Source organism: Natator depressus, chromosome 1, assembly GCF_965152275.1.
Source record: "Natator depressus isolate rNatDep1 chromosome 1, rNatDep2.hap1, whole genome shotgun sequence".
In the NCBI taxonomy this organism is placed as follows: Eukaryota; Metazoa; Chordata; order Testudines; family Cheloniidae; genus Natator; species Natator depressus.
In genome coordinates, this window is record NC_134234.1 from 242040038 (window position 1) to 242054789 (window position 14752).

The 14752-nt window shown below is 42.3% G+C and overlaps 1 protein-coding gene across 13 annotated transcripts in view; it reads left to right on the forward strand.

Annotated features, from left to right (window-relative positions):
• The window catches only part of BICD1 (BICD cargo adaptor 1), a 255883-nt gene that overhangs the window by 221182 nt on the left and 19949 nt on the right, over nucleotides 1-14752 (forward strand). For 6 of the 13 annotated variants that reach the window (XM_074939484.1, XM_074939520.1, XM_074939530.1 and 3 more), the window contains one exon: nucleotides 11458-11543. The exons of 1 other annotated variant lie outside the window; for it this stretch is intronic. In XM_074939484.1, coding sequence (XP_074795585.1) covers nucleotides 11458-11543 — 86 coding nt within the window. The remainder of the gene's footprint in view (nucleotides 1-11457; nucleotides 11544-14752) is intronic. 6 more of the 13 variants (XM_074939494.1, XM_074939511.1, XM_074939502.1 and 3 more) reach the window with 1 other exon arrangement.

Here is a 14752-nt window from a genome sequence, read left to right on the forward strand (position 1 = left end):
ATAAGCCTTTTCCTTTTTGTTTTTGAAGCCTCTAAATGATATATCACATTTTTAATATAAGTGTGTACATGGTAGATGCTTGGATCTGTAGAAATGCTATTTCTGTGAACTGTGTAACACCCTTAACATAATATCTTTTTAAGCTTCTGTCCATTCCCATTTCTGCTAATTTACTAACTCACTATTTAGCTTGTCATTAGATTTCGTGAGGAATGATTTAAAACATATCCCACAAATTATATTCAGTATAAAAACGCAAAAGCATGATAACAATAAAAAAGTTTCAAATGGTCAAGAAATTTCTTAATATTGTTTTTTGTATCTGGAGAAAAAAATGCATGTTACAATAAGCCATTGTAACATACAAATGCATGTTACAATAAGCCACAACGAGGCAAAGATGAAGGTTAAAGTTGACATACAGCTTTGCTTGCATTACTTTGATCTGATTGTCATTCACGTGAGCAATGGAGTCCATGGAAAGACCAGGTGACACTTTAATTGGGGCTGGCAGGTAATTCAGGTGTCAGAAGAAAGTACTGAATAAAACTAACTGTAAAATTATGAAAAATCAGCTGTCTGGTCTCCTGATATGGGACAGCATGTTAAAAGGTGGGGAGAGAAGACTGAGAAAGGTATAGTGAATTGAGAAGTGGAACAGACCGGGGTGGACCAGCGTGGCTTTTTAAAAAAGATTATTTTGAATGATGCTTTCAGATAGGTGAAAATGTTTCTACAGTGTTGGGCAATGGGTACAAGATTTTGATAAAATACAGATATAAAAAAATATAAGAACATATGACTGATAGGGACCTTCTGGGTTATTGATCCAGTCCCCTGCTATCACAGGCAATCCAAGGCAGGAAATATAATTAAAGAATTTAAATTTCCCACTGTTAAAAGAAAAAGAGCAAGAGGCCAGTACAGCTAAGACAGCATCAGCATCTCCTACACTAGCATATCTCTGTCTTCCTTTGATATTATGATCATTCTCAGGGTTAGATTTTCAGATGACGTAAAATCATCTGGCCCTTAATCTTGTATAGCTGGTATAGGTTTGGCTCCCAACTTCTGGTTTACTTAACCTTTGTTTCCCCCGAGCCTTTCTTTACTAAATGCTTGCTTAGCAAAGAGAGGCCTGCATCTTCTCACCTTCATTCCTAAATCTTGGGTGAAAATCTTGTCCTTCTGTGCCACTTCTGCTGCCTGCCCTCTGACTTTTTTTATTGCTTTAATTTCTGTTCCCTACGTAAAGAGCTCTAATGCAACCTGTCCTTTCTTTGAACATTACTTGCACATTAAGTTTCAAAACCTGCCCCAGCCTACACTGAGAGAGGGAGCAGTGATTGCTCAGTGAGTCATTTCCTAAAGGAATCTAGCTTCCTGGAGCAGGATTCAAAGCAGTGGGGCACATTTCATTTCTGCTCAGAGCAGGAGCACTAAGAACGTAAGAACAGCCATATTGGGTCAGACCAAAGGTTCATGTAGCCCAGTATCCTGTCTTCTGACAGTGGCCAGTGCCAGGTGCTTCAGAGGGAATGAACAGAACAGATAATCATCACGGGAAAATAATAGGCAGCAGGTTTAAAACAAGCAAAAGGAAATATTTCTTCACACAACAAACAGTCAGCCTGTGGAACTCCTTGCCAGAGGATGCTGTGAAGGTCAAGACTATAACAGGGTTCAAAAATGAACTAGATAAATTCATGGAGGATAGGTCCATCGATGGCTATTAGCCAGGATGGGCAGGGATGGTGTCCCTACCTCTGTTTGCCAGAAGCTGGGAATGGGTGACGGGGATGGATCATTTGTTGATTACCTGTTCTGTTCATTCCCTGTGGGGCACCTGGCATTGGCCACTGTCGGAAGATTTCTTTCTTGAGTGGTAACACCTAATTTAGACCCCATCATTTCATATGTATCGTTGGGATGATATTTTCCAATGTGAGTTACTTTGCATTTATTAACATTTAATTTCATCTGCCTTTTTGTTGGCCAGTCACACAGTTTTGTGAGATCCCTTTGTAACTCTTCATAGCCTGCTTTGCACTTAACTGTCTTGAGTAGTTTTGTATCATCTGCAAATTTTACCCCCTCACCCCTTTTTCCAGATCATTTATGAATATGTTGGACAGTACTGGTCCCAGTACAGACTCCTGGGGGACACCGCTATTTACCTCTTTATTCTGAAAACTGACCATTTATTCCTGCCCATTGTTTCCTATCTTTTAACTGGTTATTGATCCATGAGGGGACCTTTCCTCTTATCCCATGACAGCTTACTTTGCTTAAGAGCCTTTGGTGAAGGACCTTGTCAAAGACTTTCTGAAAATCTAAGTACACTATATCCACTGGATCACCCCCATCTACATGCTTGTTGACCCCCTTAAAGAATTCTAGTAGATTGTTGAGGCATGATTTCCCTTTACAAAAACCATGTTGACTCTTCCCCAACAAATCGTATTCATCTATGTGTCTGATCATTCTGTTTTTTGCTATAGTTTCAACCAATTTGCTTAGTACTGAAGTTAGGCTTACCAGCCTGTAATTGCCGGGATTGCCTCTGGAGCCTTTTTTAAAAAATGGCGTCATATTAGCTATCCTCCAGTCATCTGGCACAGAAGCTGATTTAAATGATAGGTTACATACCACAGTTAGTACTTCTGCAGTTTCACATTTGAGTTCCTTCAGAACCCTTGGGTGAATACCATCTGGTCCTGGTGACTTATTACTGTTTAATTTATCAATTATCACTGTTGCACCTGGATAATGCTTGCTGCTGATAGGATAATGCTTGCTAGCTGGATGGGTGCATCTCCTAACCTACGAACCTTGCCACCACCGGAACATGTTTTCTGGTGCTCTTGTGTAGGTTAAAGCATCCTTGCCTGTTTCTTACATACTGGGGGAAAAGAGGAAATGTCCCCACCGCTTGTGCATGAATTCAGTAGAGGTCAGGATTTAGCAAAATCTACATGATTTACTACAGTTTTCTATGCATTGCAGGGCTAAAGTATCTGGAATTCTGTGTTTGCTAAAATCTCAGTTGCACTGGGAAATTATCTGGCTAAATGCTAAGAGGAAGAAAAAAACCCTAGTTGTATTGTTGGTTAGATGAAAGAGATCAGTAATAGCGTAGCCAGGGAAGCCTGAGATATTCCAGGAAGCAATTTAAACAAACTGATCCATAAAGCCATATATCTTCATGGCCAAACCAAAGTATAGCACTAAGTTATTATTGTTAACAGTGCTTTATCACATTGTTCTGTGGTAGTCAGTAATACAGATGGCATCTTTCTAAATGCTTTTCTTTATCCCAGTAATGACATATTCTAGCCAGTCCAATAAACCAATCACCAGTTCTTGCTGATAAGAACCCTTTAGTTTATCTAATGCTTTCCTTCCATGCTTGTTATGAGACTGCATCTTTTGTACATACTTCAGCAGTAAACACATATTGAAACAGACATTGGGGTGTGATGAGATTTACACCTTTGGAAGTTTCCCTGTATTGCTGATCTTAACCCAATCAGTACTGTGTGTGTTTCTAAACCTTTGCTATAATAGAGAATTAAAAATATTTGATCAGAGCTGACCCAAACATGCCCAGGAGCTGGGCAGGGGCATGTGAATACCCGTTCAGAGGTCAGTTTTGCAATCCCTGGGTCAATGTGACCTGGGCGAACTGCAGAAGCAGGATGTTCAGTTCTGCAGAATAAGGAAATGTCTCTTGTCACCCCCATATTCCTTTCCACCTGTCCCTAGAATCATTCTTTCTTCTACTATCCCCTGCACTCACTTAGTCCCAGCCTGCACAAGGCTATTCACAAATCCTCATTCTTGCAAACGAAACAATGGGCTAGGGTGGAATATGTTGGTCCGAAATCTCTGTTGTGAGCTCATCCCCCAGAGATGCTTTACCTGGGACACTGAGAAGTGAGCAGGTCTATTGGCCAGCCCCCCACAAAGAACTGTGGAGGCAGTCAGCCTAGCCAGCCAGCCAAACAATGGGTGGGTGGGCAAAACAGGCAGATGAGCCTCTTCCCCAAGAAAAATGCAGCACACAGGAGGCACAAAGCTATGTGTGGTAGAGACTTGTGTGGCCTGGGAGTGGAGAGATGACTGGACTTCCCCAAGCTCCCCCCTGCAGGAATAAAAACTGGAGGCAGCAGGATGGTGACCACATCTTAATTTTCTAAGCTCTCCCTTCTTCTTTCTCCCTCTTCCTTAAGAAAAAAAAAGTTAAGTTCAGGTTCTAGTATGCATGAACTTTTGGTGGGTGAGGAGCACTTATTCTATCTGATATGGTTGATTTATCTGTACACTGTAATATCATCTTGGTTCATTAACTTCTACCTGTGAAGGCATAAAATGCTGCCCATTCCAGAAGGTGCTCCTCCTCCTCCATGTTTTGGAGGGTGTGAAATCTCTGAGCTGGAGGATCTGGGGAGGAGGGAAAGGGCCAAGTACTGAAGAGTTTATGGTCACCACCTTCTTCAGTTTTTCGTTCAGCACATTGTAAATAGAAAGGCTTCTTCTGAGATTTTTTTAAGGTTAGGTCCAGTGCTTGTGAAGGCATCAGATTGATATTCCTTGAAACTAGAGACTGTCCATCCAAAGAACAGGTACAGTATGCACAACGGTAATGCAAGCACACACTGCCCTAGCAACAGGCCTCAATCTTGACCAGGAAGGGGCACCTATGGGGTTGAGAGAGTATCTTAATTTCCATGCTGTTCAGTTTCTTGTCCTGTGGAACGCCCAGCAAAGATGGCTGCTATGATGTAGACATCCTTCCAGTAGGAATTGGACTGAGATAGTCAACTCCTACACAGACCACAAACAGCCATCAGATGGTAGCTACTTTTGGTTACTATTGACCTGCATCAGATTCAGACCATTACACCCAAGGCGAAAGGTCTCCTCTCCCATTACCAGTCCCCTGAGCCATCCCATTGCCATCTTAGCTCCTCTTGATGCAATGTGCAGATATTGCTTATGTCATCTGTATGTTTAAATGGGAGTTCAGCAGCCTGTTCACATCTATTAACAATTTAATCCCTTCTTCAAATCAGCTTTGGGAAGAGACAAAATAAACAATGAAATAATCATTCATTTTTTGTTGAAAAACTCCATCCTATGTAAGAAAACTAGGGGAAAACTAGAAACTCATGTAAAAAATGTTGAAGGGTGATTTTCTGCATGTAACATATTTAACATAAGTGTAATCTACAGCGTTGACACAATGTTAATGAAGGATCATTGCAAGACTTGCCGCACAATATCACAGTCAACCTTACTGCATTAAATCAAATAGTAGATTTGGTGCTATCTAGCGCTTATCAACCTTGTACCTGGAAGAAATACTATAAACGCTGGTGTGCTTCTACTGTACCACAGTCACTGCTTCCACTAAGTTACTGATCAGCAAGCCCTGGCCCATGCCTCTGTTTGTTAACATGTTTGTAATAAGGTCTGGCACCTATCAATTATTCTGCTCTCCTCTGTGACCATACTGGCTGGTTTCCTTGGAGCATTGTTTGAGGACCATTACCAGCAGATCAACCAAAGTGATTATTCCCCTCTATTCGGCACTGGTGAGGCCACATCTGGAGTATTGCATCCAGTTTTGGGCCCCTCACTACAGAAAGGATGTGGACAAGTTGGAGAGAGTCCAGTGGAGGGCAACAAAAATTATTAGGGAGCTGGGGCAGATGACTAATGAGGAGAAGATGAGGGAACTGGGCTTATTTAGTCTGCAGAAGAGAAGAGTGAGGAGGGATTTGATAGCAGCCTTCAACTACCTGAAGGGGGGTTCCAGAGAGGATGGAGCTTGGCTGTTCTCAGTGGTGGCAGAAGACAGAACAAGGAGCAGTGGTCCCAAGTTGCAGTGGAGGAGGTCTAGGGTGGATATTAGGATACACTATTTCACTAGGAGGGTGGTGAAGCACTGGAATGGGTTACCTAGGGACGCGGTGAAATCTCCTTTCTTAGAGATTTTTAAGGCCCAGCTTGACAAAGCCCTAGCTGGGATGATTTAGTTGGGGATTGGTCCTGCTTTGAGCAGGGGGTTGGACTAGATGACCTCCTGAGGTCTCTTCCAACCCTAATCTTCTATGATTCTGTGAGTGAGTAGGCTCTTCTCATCCTTGAACTGTTACTTTTCTCATGCTGCCTTCTCTCTGAGGTAGCCAACAGCAGTCATCCCAATTGAAATCACCACATCAAATTCCATTCATTTTAATAAAAGCACTGTTTCTTTGGCATAAATTAGGAAATCATGAGAAAAATCACAAATTTAACTGACGGTAGGAAATAAACTCAAATTGTCACATACTGAGACAAAAGCAGCACTAAGCTGTCCCAAATCTCGTGTTACAAAGTATGGAAATACTACCTATAACATACATGGAAAAAACATTTTTCTCATCTTAAAGGCTGTTAAGATTTCTCCCACTTTTTCAGCTTAGAGTTTCAGAATGTCTTGGGAGTTTGTCTCATATCAGCAAGGTGAGTGTTCTGCCTTCCAAGCTGCTGCTGTTCTTGACATATCACACTGGCCTTTGACTTTGGAAATGAAGTATTTAGGCAGATCAGTCACTTAGAGCAGAGGGAACAAATTGTTTCAGTAGATTTTGCAGCGTAATACGCTGCATTTCTGCCTATTGCACAGCTAGGTTCCAGTGTTCAGAAAAAAGCGGGGGCAGGGGGTGTTTTTAAGAAAAGGTTTTCTTGCTCACTACTCTTGATTCATTCTGTTAACCGGGGGTTACATTAAATCAATTTAGTTGTGGGTTTTGACATCCCAGGAAAGAGAATAATTCATTCTCAGGTAAATGGAGACTGCTCCTGTGTTCAGGTAAACTGTCAACAGCATGGCTCAGCAGAACACATTATCAAGTTCCTGCAAGATTTATGCAGCAAGTGCAGTTGACATTCGGGGAGATGATAGTGGGTACTATGAAAATCTAAGCTAGGAAGCAAGACTTTTCTGCAAGTTCTGTCAACATCAAGGGATCCTTTGGTCTCCAGTGTGAGTTTTATGTAAAACACCAAAACGTCAACTTCACATTTTGCAATAAGAAATTCATTTTCTTCTTTTCAGGAATTGATCCTGCAAATCTTTATTTGCACATTTGGCTTTCCTGATGTGAATAGTCCCTTTAAAATATTTTTTATATTTGGTGTTTGGCTCTTGATGTTTCTATAAAATTTTATAGGTAAAAATTGAATGAATTTTTAGTTACTATAATCGGAAGACAGCAAAAGATGTATACAATACACCAGTCACTCATTTGCAGCACCACTCGTGCTCTTCTTGATGCTTTTCTTGGTCTTGGATCCTTTGCTATTCTTGTTCCTTGATACTATCAAGTCACTCTTTATAGCGACAGCTTGTTTAGTATATCCAATGACAGAATTTACAAAGGGAGTTCCATTATGCTGATTCTATAGTCGCATGTAAAATTTTCACTGAGGATATTGCTGACGGCAGAAAAAATGCATGCCCATTTCTCAGACATTAAAAACACAGTCACACATGATAATGTTGATTGGATTCACCTATTTTATGGTCCAAAGGGCTGAACACACCTGTGACACTAGGTGTGGTGCTTAGCCAGAGGAAGACAGAGCAGAAAAAGATTTAGAAGAGTGTCAGGGATCCACAGGGTCTGGTCTATGCCCCAGCCTGCCACTAGTCCCTTGGGAGTGACCCATTTAGCATGCCAGGCCCCGAAGATCCACACAGTTCACAGGGGCAGGCCGGCAGCCTCTGAGACTCCAAAACTGGACCTTTGGGTGCCAATGATCCCTGTTTCCTCTGGGGCTCCCGCTTCCCGCAGCAAGTCCTGCAGAGCTGGGCTCCTGTGGGAGGCTTGTCCTTTACTCCTTCAGGACGCAATGCTCCCAGTTAGTGTTTGCAGCAACGCCAAGCACTCTTTTCAAAGCAAGATAATCTATTTGTCACCTGGCATTCAGAATGTGAAAGTCCTGAGGTTAGCGTAAAGCAGGGGTTCCCAAACTTGGTTCGCGGCTTGTTCAGGATAAGCCCCTAGCGGGCCGCGAGACACTTTGTTTACCTGAGCGTCCGCAGGTACAGCCGCTCACAGCTCCCAGTGGCTGTGGTTCACCGTTCCCGACCAATGGGAGCTGCGGGAAGCAGTAGCCCGGTCCGCACCGCTTCCCGCAGCTCCCATTTGCCAGGAACAGTGAACCACAGCCACTGGGAACTGCAAGCAGCCATACCTGTGGATGCTCAGGTAAACAAAGCGTCTCGTGACCTGCCAGGGTCTTACCCTGACCAAGCTGCAAACAAAGTTTGGGAATTATTGGCGTAGAGAAGCAAAGGTTAAGACAGAGCTCAGTCTAGCCAATGTAAGGGCTCTATCCAGCCGAGCTGCTGTAGAATCCACTTTGGCCCTGTCTCTGTCCCTTTGTCTTTGGTTCCGGGCGGGTGGGGTTTATGCTGGATCTCTGTGAGCAGAGCTTTTGTCACAGTCACCTAGCAACTTTCCCCTTTGTTCTACTGCTTGAGGCCTTTGCTCTGCTTCCTTGCAGAGAGTTGTGGGGGGGGGGGGGTATAGCCAGACAGCCAGCCCCCCCTCTCAGACTAGCATTGCTGGGAACACACGGATGGTATAAAACGGGCATCGCTGGCACCTCACCAAACATCCTTGGCCATCGGCTAACAGGGGGTCTCCTTCCTCTTGGCCATTGGTCACTAGCTGTGTTGGTCACTGGACATTGGGGTTTCCACTGTCTCTCTGGATCCTCCATTCACATGTGTAGACTTTTATTCAGTTTGTTAATGACTCTGGCTTCCAACTAGGCTGCTGAGTCACCACCTTATCCCTTCCCTTCACCCTCAGTACATAGCTATGCAAAGCCCTGAGGGAAACTGAGGCACGCACAGGAATCATTAAAATATTACCAAAATTCCCACATTTTTCACAAAGAGTTTCTTGGTTCAACAGTATTTATAGGGCCAGTGTCAGTCCTGATGTAAGCGGGTGCAACTTCATTGAATTAACAGAATTTAAAGCTGTTCCACCAGGACTAAATTTGGCCCATAGCTAGCACTGGGCTTTAGATTTGAAAGGAGAAACTAGCTCTGGCCAGTCCAACAGTGAAGGGGAGTTGCTAGAAAGATGAGAAGTGATAGGGCTGACAAGGATGAGTGGTGATGGGAGTTGTGCTATTCTGAACCATGCTGAACCTTTTATATATTGCCTGTCATTAGTGTAGGGCTTTATCCTGTTGTCAATGGGAGTACTCCCACTGACTTCAGTATGAGTTGGATTGGGGGATTCTCATGCAAAATAGTCATTCTGTCCCTATAGTGGTTGAAATCAACACTGCATTTGGCTTTCCTGGCAACAGAGACTTTAGGAATAAACCAGTCTGACTCTTGTGCCAATCAGTTCATTGATGCTCTTTTTAGGAGACGTATCATAAAGTAAAAATCTTTACTGCACTAGCAATAAGAAGTGCCTGCATTTTATGGTTTAACTAACATTTCATCAGTCCTGGGAGCTAGAGAGACAACACACTGATAGCCATTCAGGCATCACCCAATGTAAACATCTTTTTCACCAGCAGAACAGCCATCTTGCTGCATAAGACACCCCCCTACCAAGCTATATGTTGATTTACCAAGACAAGACAGCTTTGGGTCTAAGACCAGCACTTCAAATAGAGTACTCTGTAAACTGCAACAAAAGAGCAGCTCTGTCAACTCAAGTCATATGACACATTTTGATGTGTTCAATAATAATTCCTTACACACTTTCCTTCTCTTCCTGCCAAAGGTCATGGTCAGGGTCCAAAATCTATGATCTTTACTGAGGTGAGAAGGTAGGCACCAAATGTGATTTGTCCACACCCACTTAGACCACTAGAGGGCTGCACAGATCACCTTAGGAGACAGACCCCTATATGATGGCTGATAAATGGATTTGTATGAGAAGGGGTGACTGTGGTACTAGAATGACCCCCAGTATTGTCAGGCAAGTACCCTGCCCTGTGTGAAAGAAGAACAGTACCAATAGTGTCAGCTACATGTGGGGAGTCTTTGTATATATTACATGCAACTTCTTCCATCTGAGTGAGACAGCAGAATTGAATTCCAAGAGAACAATCTTCCTCTACACCAGAGCAGAGACTGTGACATTATTTGTACCTCCTTCAAAAGGAGTTTTGTGCTTTGAGTGATAGCCAGTGAGAAAAAGAAGAAAAGACTCATGATTCCTAAAAAAGATTCTGACTGACTATGATGTCTAGTCACTTTTGTTTTTAAAATTCATGTTAGAATAACTTCCCTTTTCCTGAACAGTTGCTTTAGAGAAAGAAACTTAGAGAATCAAAAGCTGCGATCTAGAGAATCAAGATGCAATATTCACAGCAGGCAAGAGATGCACAGACCCCACTGAAGTCAATGGCAAAACTCCATCGATTTCAATGGAGTCTGGGTTTCACTCACAGATTTTAAGACCAGAAAAGATCCTGACGATCATCAGTCTGACTATGTGTATAAACACAGGCCACAGAATGTTTGGACTGGCTCCATTATAAAGGGTCAGATTGTGTTAGTTTCTTATGTAGGTGTGCAGTGATGGGGTTTGCTCAGACTTGGAAGTTGGTAAGAGGCTGCAGTTCAGGGTTTGTTTTGTTGTTGTTTGATTTAGTTTTTAAATCAAGAAAACAGAGAACGTTGTTAGTGGATTTAAAATCTGTTTCCTCATTCCAGTATAAACACAGTCACAGGAATTACAGTGGCTCTACATTTATTTCACAGACACAATCTCACTGCCACTACTTGCAGGTTTCAGAGTAGCAGCCATGTTAGTCTGTATTTGCAAAAAGAAAAGGAGGACTTGTGGCACCTTTAGTCTCTAAGGTGCCACAAGACCTCCTTTTCTTTTTACTTGCAGGTTGTAATGTCTGGTTTAAATCTTTTTGAAAGAACTATGTTTCGATGGCACTGGAACTGCCACCGGATTTTTTTTTTTTTTTTTTACTCTGCAATTTTTTTTTTTTTTGGTAATAGGCGTAAGATATCTTGATAATTTTAAAGTAGCTGTTACTGACATTTTATATTACTAGTAAGCAAACCAGTTGCATTCATACCCTATGATAAAATAATGGTTAATATGGCCTGATTCAGACCCCACTGAAGTCAGTGAAAAGACTACCATCAGACCCATATTGCAAAAGGTCCATCAGTACGTGCTCATTCAATATGGTTGGTCTAAAGCTCCCATCTAATAATATCTTGCCATTGCGGGAAAAAATAAGCTCAAATGTTTCCATTAGTATTTGTGAAAGAAACGGTTACTTAGCTACTTAGAACTGAACATACATTCCTCACTAAATCTCTCTATCAGCTGCATAGTCTGTTTACTATTGTTACTAACCCCTTGCTTTGTCATCTCTTTGTATATATGTCTAATTTATCAGTTTCTTGTAGATTATCAGCAGCCTGCTGCCTCCATACCACTACGCAGCTCACAACTAGCCAGTGGGCCAGACTGCCAGACTGTCAGGTAACTTTAGCTAACTCTTTTCTCTTTGCATATAGCTGCATGCCATAGCGAGTCTGCATCTACTCTTGCCTTTCCTATATAAATAGCCTTTCCTGTTTATTCAAGACATGGCTACACTGGAAACTTCAAAGCGCTGTCGCGGGAGCGCTCGGAAGTGCGAGTGTGGTCGTGCGTGAGCGCTGGGAGACAACTCTCCCAGCGCTCCTGGTAACCCACCTACATGAGGGGATTAGCTCCGAGCGCTGGGAGCACAGCTCCCAGCGCTCGAATCCTGTCTACACTAGCGCTTTAAAGCGCTCAGACTTGCTGTGCTCAGGGGGGTGATTTTTACACCCCTGAGCCAGCAAGTTAGAGCGCTATAAAATCGTAAGTGTAGCCAAGCCCAAAGTTCTAAACTGTGTGTGGGGGATGGGGCAGGCTTGCTTGCTTTTTAAGCAAAGTATTGATTTGAGTTACTCTGATACTTTCTCTAATTACTGCATAGGAGATTTTTTCCCCCCTACATGTATTAGGGACGCTGTTACTTGTAGATATATCAAAAATAAGGAAAATAATTGAGGGCTCAATCTTGCACTTCTTACCCCAGACAATATCCCAGTGACATCAAAATTAATATATTTTGGGTGAAATTCTTGAGACTTTTGCCTGAGTAAGGACAGCAGAATCAACAGTGGCAGGTGACTCTACATTAAAAAACAAACTAGGCTTTAATTTTTCTAAGTCAGTGGGAGGCAATGTTCTCATGCGATTAGAACAGAGGACTGAGAGTCAGGAGACCTCCAGTCTTAGTTCTGCCACTGACTCCGTGTCTGAGCTTGAGCGAGTCACTTCACCTCTTGGTGAGTCTCAATTTTCCCATCTGTAAAATGGAGATAATGAAACTTTAAACACCTTTGAAATGTTTAGGATAAAAAATGCTATATAAGTTCTAAGTAGTATTATTAAAAAACTAATCAAAACATTTGGTTTGAAAGAGGAAACATCTCCACACAAGAGTTTTTAAAGTGCGAAACTCACGTTTCAACTATGTTGTACTGACCTGCCACTGAAAAATGTAACAGAAAGGTCATCTTAAAGCAGTTGGTACTTGAAAAGTTTTTTTGCCATATAAACTATAATCTACATAAAATAAATAGGGTACACTTGTTTTAGAGATAGGTGAAGGTTCCAATATATGCTTTGTGCAAGATATTCACCCATGTTTTGACCTGCTCATTTGGAGTATGCTAAGTTATTTTTCATATCTGCCTCTAACTTATAAAACCTCTTATTTATTTACCCACACTCCAAAGATGAACTTCATCACAATACATATAGAAGGTCCCTTTAATCAGGTTAGAGAACAGGTGAGATATGATTAATAGACTAGAAGCTAGGGAATTCTAATCCCTGCTATGTCACTGTGACTCCTTCTATGGCCTTGGGGAAGTCCCTTAAACTCTTTGTGTCTCTGCTTTCCAGAAAACAAAAAACAACAATTTGCCCTTGCTAATTGAGTGAGTGGAACTTTGCAAGGCTCTCCAATTCCTATCAGGGAAATGACATGCTCCAAATGATCTAATATTACTTAGCACAGAACTGCTCATCAGTTCTTCTGCAAGCATGAAGTACAGTGATGCCAGCTGTGAAATGTAACTGTCATATCGCCAATGTGTTAAATACTCCTGGTGAACAAACAGCAGTGCATCTCGTAGAACAGTTGTGTTTTATGTTTAGAGCCTAAATTGAATCTAATCTAGTTAGTCAGACCTTTCAGGTCTGATTCAGCCAGAATGGAAGAACCACACCACGTTTGCTACTATAGCAAATGCACTTGGATATATTATCTGTACTGCAAACAAAAGTGTGGAGAGAGGCAAGTCCAATGGAAAGTGCCAGCGTCCTCTGAATTGTCCCATTTTGCTCCTTGCACTTTTCAGTGCAGAGAACAGGGGAAGAATCCACAGAGAGGCCCAGAGCATCCATGCAAAGCCTGTCTCTCCTTCCCCTCCTGCCACCTTTCTTCCGCACCCTGCCTCAGGACCTCTGCTCCCATGTTTTCTCACTGGCTGCCCTGATCTCTTCCTTGAGGAAAGATCAGCTTGCAGAGGAGTGATACCTCATAAGCCAGTGACAACAGGGTCAGCATTTATTTACGTGAGTAAACTCCTATGAATGTAGAGTGAGTAGATGCCACTTCATGTGGTTGTTTACTTTCCCCTCCTCCTCGCGGTGCGCAAAGCCCCAGTCCTGTGCTATGACAGTGAAGGGGTTTCCATAGGCTTTGGGGAAGTAGAGAGCCTGTTGCAGAGCCATCGTTCCCTCCCCTCCTTTGCACATGCAGGGATTTGATTTAGATCCCCTCCACATGCTATGGGAGAGGGGAAAATAAGGTCATTTGTAAAGTGCTGAGGTATCCAGACTGTGTAAACATGGATTAGGTCTCTCCCCAATTAGAAAAGATCAGTCATTTATTTTGTTAGTTTGTTTACATATTTGCTTTCTTCCACATACTTCAGCTAGAACCCGATTTGGAAACTTTGCTTGAGAAGCTTTTCTTGCAGTGTCCACCTAACTCAAAACCAGGGTACAGGGGAAATTAGAGTTTTGTAGTTAATAATTTTCAGAAATCCAGACTAGTCATCCCACAAGAAACAAGTAGACCTATATCCAGCCTATCTGTTGGCTTTGAAAAGATTGTCAGTTTCATCACCAGTTTGATGCTCTTCTTGATATACATGTGCTGTAGGGTGTAATGCCAATCATAAATATTCATGAATATGTCTGGCATGCCTAGGCCACATAGCTGCATATCCTGGACTGTGTCCTGTACAGTGAGAAAACACAGCAAGAGCTCTGTTATCAGCACAACAGCATGATGGCATGATTTTTTTACTGCTTTGAGTACCATAATTGGGATCTGGAATAAAAACTGAAGGCATTTGAGGGAACAGCAAATTGCCTATTCAGTTGTAACAGAGAGATGTGTGCATGCGTTTACAAATCCCTGCTACCATGCCTGCAGGAATGTGACCTCCCGAGGCCTCTAACCTGGAACTACACAGTGTCTTGTTATGACTGAAATTCACATGAATGTTTCTGCATCCCACGATATGTCAAGTCTAGTCATCTTCAAAATAGTTTACCATAACACAAATACAATGTGTGGCATGAGCTCTTTACTCAAATGGGGTTGCACAAGCTCTTTTACTTAAATGGCACCTATGTAG